Raw genomic sequence first — 12,580 nt, forward strand, 5'->3', positions numbered from 1 at the left:
ATAAAGATTACGACATGAACTCTGCTTTGTAAGTGAAACAGAGAAGCTGCACTTCTAATTCAAACTGACACTATGCTCAAACCGAACATGCAGGCTACTCGACTGACAAAACACAACTAGCATAAAAGACGGGACAGCAAAGGATAAGCAGAACAACTGCTGACCCACAATTGGTACAGTTGTTGTCCTATCTGCACTGCTTCTGTGAGGCATATTCTACTCAAGTTCAATGTTTCACAACTCCAGTTGTACAAAAACCACTACGTCCCTCGTGCTGCAAAGTACCATGCGCAAACTATGCGCAAACTGTTTTCATCAGAATATTTTTTTGTCTCTCGATTTTGTACAAAGGAGGCAAATGAGCCAGTACCACATACCATGCCTGGGATTGTTCTCGAAACACCATGCGGTGCTAGGCGACCGCAGATCCCAGCCGATGATGGAGCCATAAACGGTGGCATAAACAAGTACGGACTGCAGACCTGTAACAAATGCTTATTAAGTCCTCAACTGTAGACACACATCTCCACGCTGTGAGAAAATCAAGCTAGTGGATTTATATTTGCGCAGGATTAATGTGCTCCTTGAGTTAGTGCAAACTCACAAACCTGTGTCAAAATGCTGAAGATCCACAACACACCCATCTTCATGTGGGTCTAGCGATCGAGTCTTGAGTGGACTTGTCTTGTTGCTGTTCAGCTCGACTCTGCAATACCAGGCAATGCCAAGTCATTGCTGCATTTCAAATCAGCTCTAATCTCAGTTCTACAGTTGCATTGTGCTTTAATTTCCTAATCATACAAAGCATGCCAGCACTTAGAATGCAAGCTCAGGTGGCCACATCACCCTGAACAAAAAGCAACATAAAAGAGTTTTTGTGAATGGTAATACTACAGTCTAACACTCATTAGAATTGTACTGCAGTGGTTTGAGTATGATCATACTGCCTCGTGTCAAGCCTTAGAACCCAGCAAGCAGCCTGGCACTAATGATGAAGTTGCTTGCTCTTGCTAGAGCTCCGCTCTTGTTTCAAGTGTCAGCCCTGATTTCAAGAGACCGGTGTCGAGACCCTGTACCCTCAAAGCATTCCCGAAGCCGTGACAATATAAGCCTTATGAAATAATTACCAGATGCAGTGCACGCAGCCCACTTAGCCTTGTGGCTCGTGTAACATGGGCCTGCCATGTTTGAGGTCCCACACCAGATGCGGCAAACCACCGGTACACTGAATAGCCTGATTTAGGCAAAAATGGGCACCAAGAGACAAGCTAGAATGCAAGTGCAAGTGTTGATAGTATTTGCATCATACTTACCTAAACACCTGGATGGTGCCCGCATCGGATGCGACAGCCAAGGACTGCATGCTCTGGCACACTGTCATACACGTGACCTGTCCATCTGAGGTAATAAACACAGCACATACAAAAGCTGTGCAAAGCGAAGATCATCATAAGGTGTCTCGATATACTGCACACCAACATTTGGCACAGGGTATGCTCCTCCTTTGGTATTAGCTGGCTATACAGCATGCGCTTCTGAAAACATATACTAATATATACACTATACATATTGTGCATTACACATGCAAAAACTTCTAGCTGTTCCAGAGTTTATTTTAAAGGGTGTGTCCTAGCCCAGTAAAACAAAATGAGGGCTACTGAGAGTCACGTGGCCTGGTCTGTAGTACTTTTTAGTGTGCCAGCATTTAAAATCCCCAATCTCAGATTTCGCCTATAGTACTTGTCTGTCAGAATCCTCTTTATGATCTTGAAAGGAAATAAAACACACTGCGGCAATGAGTGGGTTTTCCTGAAGCCAATTATTAAAAAGATGGCCAATTAATCAATACTAATTAGCTCTAAAGAATTAAAAACTCTTGCAAACTAGCCCACAAGACCAACGTGGTCCTCAGCAGGTTTCACTGGATAGTAAAGGGGAAATTTGGGCGAGTTAGTACGGAATCATTTTGCTTACAGCGCCCGCAGGTGGGATGAAAGACTAATTTTCTACACAAGCAAGCGCTGTAACTGAACTGTACATAAAAACTTTCTGGTATGTATTATCAGCACGCAATCAAATATGAGCACCACTTAAGAGAACACAAACACAATTCAAACATTTAACTTCCTACATTCGGTATTATACAAAGATCTAGCCTAATTGTGTTTATATGCAAAGGGTTCCGCAAAATTTGTTTATCAGACAGCTGAACATCAATTTTTTGCCACATGCTGTAAGCATAATGCAAAAAAAAAAAAAAAGTTCACATTTGAAGAACCCAAATTTCCTTAGCGCAATAGAATGCTTAGTGAACAAACTGCTCCCAGTACCATGACATGAAGAACACCATGTAAATTTAAGAACTTCAGAAGAATTTTTGCATCTGCGGAGTTCAATACTAAGTACCCCGGTACTGAAAACTAACAACAGCATCGGTACGCCAAGAAGAATCATGTTTGAATCTGAGAATCCTAAATGCCCATGAAATCAGGCTGCTCCTTCAGACTTTTCTGTGGAACGTCAGACAGGAAACAAACTCTCTTCCCTTTTTTTTGGCACGTTAACATAGTCAGTACAGTGCTTTTGGTGCGGCAGCTATTCTATGTCTACTTACCGTAGTTATACATATACATCATGCATACTTCAGTGCTTTGCCAAACCTCAGTTTTGCTACAGCGCAGACGCTTGCCACCTGTGCAGAGACTCCAGACAACTGGATGTGCCACCCACCCATCCTGGCGTAGGTCTGGCGAGACCGGTTGGCAATGGCCTTCTTCTCCATGCGGCCCCAGTCCCAGATCTTGACCAGACCGTCAGCCGAGCATGTGGCAAACAGGCTTGTATTAGGAATCACCTGCAGCCTGCAATGCAACGCATGTGGAGCCGCAGTCTCAACGACTGAGCCAACCCGGCCACCATCACAAGGTCACGGAAACAAACTCTTCGCCATGCCACGCCCGACTGGATTCACCTCTGCGCCTAGTCTCAGTAAAGCTCATCTGTGCCAAATACTAGGACGCCTACCACATGCAGTGATGCCACTGCGGCTATGGTGTTCAGCTGTGCTGAGCACAAGCTCACAAATTCTATTCTACCTATAGCAGCCATGAGCAAAACAAAAGCAAGAATATCCATTCACCAAGACTCTGTCACACATTCAGACAGGTTAGGTCAGAAAAACCAACCAATCGCTCGTTCCCACTCAAATTTCACGCCTTTTCATGTGCCAAACCAACATATGACACCTCACACACGTGTAAAATATCCAGACGGTGTTGGAATAGATTGTGACCATATTAAGAAGCATTGACAGTTTTTTTTTTTTCTTAACGATGTTTTCTTAACGAAACATACAAAAAGAATAGAACACATTTCCTTCCCACCTCACAATTCAAACACACGATGTCAAGATTGAAAAAGACTTTGTGATCATCACTTAGAAGTGAGTGATAGAGTAGCCTATAATCAAGGAGAAAACTTGCCTGTGAATAGCCCCCTTGTGTTCATGCATGTGGGCCACCAGTGTGCCACGCGGCCTCCATTTTGGCGGCAGGGGGCGCTCCTCTCGTGTGGGGTCCTCGATGGCCACCCTCACAGTCTGCTCCCGGGCAAACTCATTCCGCTTCTTGTTCAGCAGAAGCTGCAGCTCCGCGTGGCATGACAGACAGTGCACCGTGGCTGCGTGCAAACACAACTGTTGCCCAAACTGCACAGCGCCCTCTGAAGACCAAGTCGCGCGGCAAGCATTATGTGAGCGAAGAAAAAAAAGCGTAAAGAGAATATGAAAAAAAAAGCTGCTGTTGCTCTATTCATTTCTGAAAGTCCCCACGAAGTATGAAAAATCTCTCACAGATCAGTCATTTCTGTCGATCCAGTGTACAAAAGATTCTCACGTAAGACGACCTGATGGGCCAGTTGGTTCATTTGAAGCGAATGAATAAAACTGCGCTAAAGACAGGACTGGTCAGATACCTCTATCTTGCGGTCGGGTATACATTGGCCAAACTGGCCGATGCTGCAATGAGTGGGCCCTTGAACACAGTAGGTCGATGCGCACCGGTACAGGTAACAATTTACCACTGCACTGCAGAAGCTGCGGTGCATCCCTTATCTGGAAAAAAAACACTATCCACGGTAAGGCACGAGACAAGACTGAAAGGGAGGCCATCAAAGCCTTCTTGATTGCCAAATGAGGTGACGACTGCGTCAGTTCACCGTTAGTATCGCTATCGAGGAAGGAGATTGAGTAGCTTGAAGGGCATGTTCGGGTTCCACAGCTGCTATGATTCTGCTATAAAGTGCTGTTGTCACTATGCAAAGCGTTTTTTGCAATAGTGTCTTCCTTGTTTTGTTTAGAGGCTTTATAAGCCACCTTTTTCGTAAATACATTTAGTTGGAAGTCTGCCCTTTGTTTGTGCCTGTGTGTTCCTTCAGTCCCATCTTTTGTGCAGTTTTACTTGTTCGCTTCAAGAGACTCACCCAGTGCTAAATTGGAAATAAAGTTAGCATTGACTTACAGGCTTGAAAGAGATGTTTGAAGGACGCTTTTATGCAATACTGATGACGTGCCTCGACAAAGCATGAAAGAAAACACTACCACTTCAAGCTGCAACAGACTTAGTGACTACGCAGTGCAGCGTTTGCTTTTACATTTTGAAAGTTACCTTTCCTGTTCCTCTGCTGCATACTAACTCTGAGCCATTATGTTTACTGTGGCTCAGCAAAAAGTTTAAACAAATGTAATCCTACACACACTTCGTTAACAATGTGCTGGGGGTTGACATCCAAAGTCTTAAGAGGCCACTTCATGCTTCAAGTGACAGTAAGCACAGCCTTGCATTGTATGTACCCCATAGAGATCAATTGGTGCATGGCATCTAGCCATCACACTTTTCTGAATGCAAACTCAGCTATCTTGGTCAGACTAACCGAGATGTGAGAAGAAGCAAGCTTATGAAAATTCACAAACTGTCCATTACAAATTCGACGCACAAAAGCTCTTGATAGCCAGCTCTGCCTACCTGAATCTATTGTTATCCCAGTGAAAATCTTCTGCGGCTGTTTCGGAGATGTGTTCGCAGAAGGGGCAGCAGATTCCGCCGACTCAGCACCAGAGACGTGCAGTTCTGAATTTGGATCTCCATCTCCAGCTGGCGAGTGCTGAGGCGGTGGCTGCGACTGCAGCTTTGGCGGGGACTGCTCTCGGAGTTCAATCTTCCCAAACATTCGTTGCCAGTCCTCATTCTGAAATTTGCAGATGAAAGGATAGGACTATTATCCAATGCCTCCAATAGGACAATACAATGAGAGAGCACAGCAGCTACCTTAACATCAAGTGTATGGACTTGCACTTTTGTTGAAAAGAAAAACTACCCTACAGTACCTGCAATGATATCATCTGTATAAGGTGTGCTGTTACAAAAAATTCTTTCAACGTTTCAACCTTCTCACCATCTATTACTGTAGCGAAAGCTACACTGCAGTAGGTTTTCGAGCCATCAGTATAGCACCGTGGCACTGTGGAAGACGAAGAAGACAAAGTAAAAGAAGAAGAAAAAAAAGGGGGCTCATAGGTGATGCGATTCCCCTATGGCATACATAAAACTGTAACCATACAGTAAACTACTAGTATGCGCAAAAGCCATGTCTTTACTCTGATGGTGAACATAAGCGTAGCCACGCAGATTGCTTTCGCATAACTTCAGGTTTACCAACAATCTAAATCACAGCTAATTTTTAGTAATGGCCACCTCTCACATCATGACTAAGAAGTACAGAAGTATCAGCCACTGGCTCGTGTGTCGGAAACAGGGCTGTCCAATGCAAACAAAGGAAAAAGAATGGATTGGCCCTAAAAGCCATTATATTGGTCCCCATTATGAGAATTCTAATCACATGCATAACAAAATAAAAGAGCACGCATAAAAGGTATATCTGCGCACCTGTGAACAGAACGCTACAAAATGAAACGTGTTACATAGATAGGTGAGGGTATATAAGGCTAATCACTCGCCATGGTCACTTGAGGGGATTCAGCCGGTGGTCCTCTCCTTTTGTACGACCTAAAGTACGTAAGAAAGGAAAGTTAAACAAATGTCACTATTGGCACTTCAAAAATAAGAACGCATTCGACGACTGTGCTAGTCCAAAAACTACTCGGTTATAGTGTCAAAGCTTTCCGCACTGCCACGTCACAAGCTCTGCACTTTACAGCCATTACAACAATTCACATTTCTCGCAGAGTGCCAGACGTAACATAGGCCATCGTCCTAATTTTTTCTTACCTGCTCTGCATGAAAGCCTGCGAAGATTCATCTCCAATTTTGAGTGTAAGCAGGTCTGTGCTCCGGCACCTGTTTGACATGTACAGCTTCTCCAGGTCGATCTCACCGCCCCGTAGCTTGGCATCCACACTTTCAGATTCTGCAGCGCTTTGCAGTGACAATAATTCTATTAACATACGTCACCAGTCATACCTCTAGGAAAATTTTAACTGACTATGGAATAGTTTAGGCACGCCCTAAAATCCTATGCCCCGGAACTATTGCAGTAACGCTAACCATTGTAATGCTGACAATGTAATTTCACCTTCAAACAATAGTATCCAATAGCTGATTTTCAAACTATGCGCATCAATACTGCACAGACACACCAAAAGAGTATCAGTAACCAAAATACTCGGGAGAGGTAATTCTGGAGACATTGAGGAGTAAAATTAATGAGACTAATACATGTGTTGTAGCAAAACTCTGATATGTGCTCGTCCCACGCCAAATATCATATTTCTTCAAACAATAAACTAATTTTTTAAATTTTAGAACCATAAAAATTTGTTAGAAGCATTATTATGGGAGCTTAAATATACAAAAAAAAAAGTGTACTTGCTGACAGCTAATGCAGGTTTATTCCCTATACCAGCAATACAGTAATTTCTGCTAGCAAATAAAAAAATTGGAGGATGCTTAAGCTTTGCCTTTAAGAGTTCAACGCGGTAGCATTATCGGGCTTATTTTCATCGCCTTCTCATGCTCTTCGTTGAGCAGGAGCACATTATGCGCTGTCGGCACTCGCAGAAGACTACACATATGAGCGCTCTGCACTAGCAGAGGGCACCGCTGGCACTGAATCCGTCGCACACACATTCCAGAATGTTCCACAAGGACGTCCGTCTACTTCGCTTGCTTACATACGACGGACAATAGGGCGGCGGCTTCCGCCACCTGTTGCGGCAGTGCCTAACGATCGAAGGAATTTTCCAGTGAGTGCCGCATCGCAGGTAAGCAAAGCAGTAATGTTCTTTGCTGCTCACTTAACTATTAGTTTTTATAATGATACACCTAAACATTAGCTGACAGTCACAAGGCAATGCATACAGTAGGCACACCTTTATTCGGAAAGAAGCAATGCGGTTCTGTGGCGGAATGGTTGCGTGCTTGCCTCGCAACCGTGTTCAACTCTGCGGGTTTCCGGAAAGCTTTTATTTCTTTTCGTCATCGGCTTTTCTGTGACACAGGGCCCTTAAAGCTATCGCGTTAAAATTAGTGATGCAGGGTAGCCTACTAGTCGATAGCTCAATTTGTGAAATCAAAGAAGTAATGAAGATGTAAGCTACTCTCATTTAGTATTTAGTTAAGCTCATTACATGTTCTCAGTTTTCGCTTTAGTTACCCAGCATTTGCATGGTTACAGCCACACAGATTGACACCACATGACCGAAGCGTCCCACCACACAGACGTGACTCCTCACACTGATAAATAATGAGGGTAGTAAGTAGTACCTCCGCTTGTATTTATTAATCTTCAGCAGGTGTTCCTTCATAACCTACAAAAAGAAAAAAGCAGGTTGGCAAAGCTCTCAAAAAGATGCCTTTAAATGCAAACCTTCAAAGTCCAAGATTTGACATACCACAATTTTGTCTTCCATGGCTTCTGTCACACCATCCGATTGAAGCCTCCTATAAACCTGTAAACATTAAAGCTATATTAATATATTAATTATATATCAATATAATTAAATAAATACATATAACATGATTAGCTATATTAATTCCTCTACACTGGACTCCACTAGAACACAGTAGAGCCAACAAATGTACGGAATATTGAAAAAGAAACCAAGAGTCAGTGAAGCCAACGAAAGTGTACGGAATTCTTTTTCTGCTATTAAAGTGAATTAGATAAGCTCTTAATGAGTGAAAGATTATTAAATGCATAAAGATTTCATATGTGTATCAAAGAAGCCTCTCACTTTCCCTACATTTATTTGCATTTATCGCTTACGAGCGCCTTGATTCTGGCAATCTCGAAGCCATAGGTAAATAATATCGCTGTCACACGAGCATTTTGAAGGCCCTCAAACCGATTGTCTATCGACTCAAAGGCCTTCAAATGCTGCCATACGGGCGTTTTCAATGGCCATTGAGTCGACAGTCTATCGAGTCAACGGAAGCGCTCAGAACTCTATGAAGATCTCGAAGGCCTTCGAACGTCACGCAAGGTTGCTAGCAATGATCCGAGGAGCGCCACGTGTACTCTTGTGCACAGCGCATTTACGATACAAAAACATGAACAAGCGTTAATTTTTCATATCTTTAATTTGCACGGTAAAATATTACTGTGCGTAATAATTGAAAAATAGCATCATTTTTTTAAGATACATCATTTTTGTACTCTTCACCACGGTAACCTGCGCTGCCGAGAAAAGTAAACACAATGAAAAGCACAGCCGTATGAACGTCAACACGTTAAAAAATATATATATATATATATATATATATATATATATATATATATATATATATATATATATATATGTTGTTTTTTCTTCTACATTGTGTTTAATTATCTTTCCCCTAAACAGATTACATTACTAATTTCTGTGCTTATCCAAGTAAACATTAAAAAAAAAAAGACAAAGTACCATCCCCAACGCTTTCCTTGGCCTCGCCGACTGTTGGCTTTTTTCCTTCATGTATTATAACGAGTACCCTCATTTCCCCTTAACTGATCTGCCTATATATATATATATATATATATATATATATATATATATATATATATATATATATATATATATATATATATATATGGCGTCCTTTAATAAGAACTAAAAACCTGCAGTTACTAGAAAAAAGGTAACAGTTGTATTTTATTTTGCATTTATAGAAAGAGTTTAGTTCTTTTAGCAAAACCGAAAGCAATAATAGTGGCGCCATAAAAGTTTGGCACCAAACACCAGAACTATTTCAACAGCCTACGAGTTTTGCCGTGTAGCAGTGACATAACTCAAAGGCTATCGACTCAATCGCCTTTGAAAATGACCGTGTGACAGGGGTATAAGAGGGTTTTGGCACAGCTGCAGCTCTCCCTGTTTAATCATGGTTTACGTGGCCCTGGTGCTAATACAGGACAGGCAATGTCCGCCGCTATGGGTGAGTACGGTGTTGGTGGCTCAAAGTTTGTTTACAAGCAACATTAATACTCAAGAATGTAGAAAACTGCATAACTGCTGGTGACTCGGTAGGAGCAATGGGCATGAAATTCAGAGGTCATTGATTCAGATGCCACCAGTGGCTGGTTGATTTGTTCTTCCACTTTACATTTAATTATTTCACCTATAAAAAATTATTACAGTACGATAATTCACTTCAATAGGGGGAAAAAAATCCCCTGCACTTTCCTTAGTCTCACCGACTGTTGATTTCTTTCATATACAAAACACAGTAGGAAACAGGGAATAAATATTAAATGCACGTAAAACCAAATGACCGCCTCATGCCTTTAAGTGAAAGGAAAGCATCTTCAATGAAAGAAGATGCCTGTGCATGACTGGGCTAGCGATAGCTCTGTATACTTTTGTATCCCTTTGCAAAGAAGAATGCACAGGATGGAAAAAAGGCAGTATACCACAAAAGAACAGAACAATGGGTGGCATATTGTGGGCTGCCAATGAAGCACTGGCAGAACTTCCTCACCGACTTCAGCAAATGGTCCACAGCGGTGTAGGCTGGCTGGTGTCCCGCCCTAACTATGGTTCTCATAACCTGCCTGTTTCGCAGGTTTTCCAAGAGATAGGGCAATGCCTCCAGCTTCACAAGGTAGTCATAAAGACTCCGTGGCAGGGGCTCTTGCAGTGCATTCAAAATGGCCACCTGCAGCGAAGAAGACGGGCACCTGACAGTGAGTTGGGCTCCGGTCATAGTATACTTTATGAGCAGCTACGACAGTTTCGAATGAGAAAAATTCTCACAGAACAAAATGGCAAGCATACACCTGTGAGGGGAAAAAACACGGCACAGGTTTCAAGCTAGATCTTTGATAATGGACTTACAAATAAAGAGATATAATAATGCATGCTAAATTTATATTCCAACCAGAGTAAACACGAAGAAAAAGCACAGTGAATAAGTAAGGCAGACTGTCTATAATTCTGTGCCCTGCCGACTATCAGCTAGTATCCCTGTATACTGACAAAAAACGATAAAAAAATGACTGATGACGTGGCTGACAAGTACAATAGCGTTGCGGAATGCAGAATCACTGACGCTCATAGCCAGCCTATAATGGTGCATGCTTCCCCACTTTGTGATTATTATGACCATTTCAGAAAAATTCGCAAAGCTCTCGGCATTTGACCAACAGCACACCAGGATGTGAAAGACAAAAACAGAAAAGTAACAATGACATTCACAGTCTGTGGTGTAGACCGAAGAATGACAGCTGACGGGAGCTACCTATGCCTCTTTCTTTGTTCTAAATTCATATTTAGCAGCTTAACTAATAAAAACTTCATTTAACACTAACATTTTGCTTACATGCTTTGAAGGTCTATCAAGCACATTCATTTTTAGCTATCACGTCGCAGCTATGCATACAAATCACAGTATTGAATTCAGAGTGCCAGATTAGCCCTACACGAGTTTGTTTCCTGACACAGGTCAAAGCATGTTTGGACGATGCCTGTACTAATGCTCACCTCCTTGTCCATCTCAACAACTGAATGTTTCAGGTAAGGCTGGAGCATGGGCTTCAGTTTGCACTGGATGTCTGCGAGTGACAGTGTCTTGGTGACAGCACATACAAAGCCAACTGTATTCTGCCGGATCCACAGGTTCTGAAAGCACGAAGAAGCAGGAGAGAGAATCAAGGCTACAGGGGAGGAGCTTTCGTCATGGTGTTACTACACCATGTAGTCCTGGCATATCTAGCCTCGGGTACGGTTTCGGTTTCAGTTCAGCCTTCGCTTGAAATAATGGCTTCCGAGCCTCCAACGACGCAGAAATGTTTTTCTTTCGACTACTTCAGGTCTAAGCGAACATATTCGCGGTCAAAGAATATCACGGGCTAAGTATGCTGCCGAAAAAGCGCATTACGCAAGTGCACAGAAACCGACGGGTAGACGCAGCAGCAGCAGCAGCAGCAGCAGCAGCAGCAGCAGACGTATGCTTCGAGAGATACCCGGCAGATGGCGCGGCCATCCCGTTTGCACGGTGTCGTGTGCCAATTTTAAAATCCACTACACTAACTTTTGTACTGGTCTGTATTGTAGTACAATCTTAATGTAATAACAACATTGGCATTTCTGTAATAATATAATATTACAGAGAACGATTCGCGTAATTTATCAAGGCACTATATTCTGTTGCGCAGTGAGCTGATGCATTCTGGATCTGTAGCTTTGACTGCATGGCCACAATAACTTGTCCGGGAGTATAGTCACAAAACGGCCCTGCTGCGTTTTAGGGAGGCTTCACTGCATCGTATATGCAGTCAAGCATTGCGGAGAAGCGTGCACTGCGGTGAAATCAACAATTTACGTTGTATTCGATAGTTTTCAAATTATTTGGAAAATTATAAATATCAATTTTTCCAATATGAATCAAATAGCAAACATATTCTAATGATAGTTATAATTTTGAATATTCGCACACACTTAGGCACGTTTTAAAGAGACACGGGTGTCGCTATATGTGCACGTGTCAGACAGAAAAACGACAAAAGCCAGATCGCTTGCATGTCCTTGGCACCTTTTGCAAGCTGTTAGGTTTCCTCGAAGCTAGAAAGACTGAAAACTGCCGACACAGACAGGGTGACAATTTGCAACTGCTGTGTGTATTGTTAAGTAGCCAACTGCCACCGCTGACAGCACAGGAATGAATCACTCAGCACAAACTAATTTTCCAAGATTAAGGGGCTCACAGTAAAGCTTGTTAATCAGGCAACTTTGAGAAAAGTATTCCTAAAGTATACTACAATTACTAATAGTTACTAATGCTGATACATTCCAGGTATGTGTCTTTTGTGTCCAAGGGCTTACCGGATGGTAGAGAAGAGGAATGGTCTCGGAGGTCAGCTCATAAAGCATTTGTTTTCTGAAGAGTCCCATCTCGACAAGTTCAGTTAAGGCCTTCAGTGCCTTGCTGATAATAAACTCTTCAGTGTCTGCAAGGCCCTGGAGAGAATAAACCAACCAAAGAATGTTTCCACATCCTTTTTGAGCTCAGTAACACTAAAGCTCAAGAATGGCAATAGCAAGTCGTCTCACAGGCACATAACACAATAGCTTCACATCCGACCGTTT

At 42.5% G+C, this 12,580-nt stretch overlaps 1 protein-coding gene across 1 annotated transcript in view; it reads right to left on the reverse strand.

Annotated features, from left to right (window-relative positions):
• The window catches only part of Vps15 (vacuolar protein sorting 15), a 29,480-nt gene that overhangs the window by 6,591 nt on the left and 10,309 nt on the right, over positions 1-12,580 (reverse strand). The window contains exons 19-31 of the mRNA XM_084599233.1: positions 12,317-12,451; positions 10,976-11,113; positions 9,975-10,151; positions 7,907-7,963; positions 7,779-7,822; positions 6,285-6,431; positions 6,014-6,062; positions 5,022-5,244; positions 3,483-3,678; positions 2,731-2,861; positions 1,314-1,398; positions 609-706; positions 378-482 (exon numbers count right to left, since the gene is read on the reverse strand). Of these exons, the coding sequence (XP_084455359.1) occupies positions 378-482; positions 609-706; positions 1,314-1,398; positions 2,731-2,861; positions 3,483-3,678; positions 5,022-5,244; positions 6,014-6,062; positions 6,285-6,431; positions 7,779-7,822; positions 7,907-7,963; positions 9,975-10,151; positions 10,976-11,113; positions 12,317-12,451 (1,585 nt within the window). The remainder of the gene's footprint in view (positions 1-377; positions 483-608; positions 707-1,313; positions 1,399-2,730; positions 2,862-3,482; positions 3,679-5,021; positions 5,245-6,013; positions 6,063-6,284; positions 6,432-7,778; positions 7,823-7,906; positions 7,964-9,974; positions 10,152-10,975; positions 11,114-12,316; positions 12,452-12,580) is intronic.

This window comes from Amblyomma maculatum, chromosome 3 (assembly GCF_055883805.1).
Source record: "Amblyomma maculatum isolate TAMU_Amacu chromosome 3, ASM5588380v1, whole genome shotgun sequence".
NCBI classification, from domain to species: Eukaryota; Metazoa; Arthropoda; class Arachnida; order Ixodida; family Ixodidae; genus Amblyomma; species Amblyomma maculatum.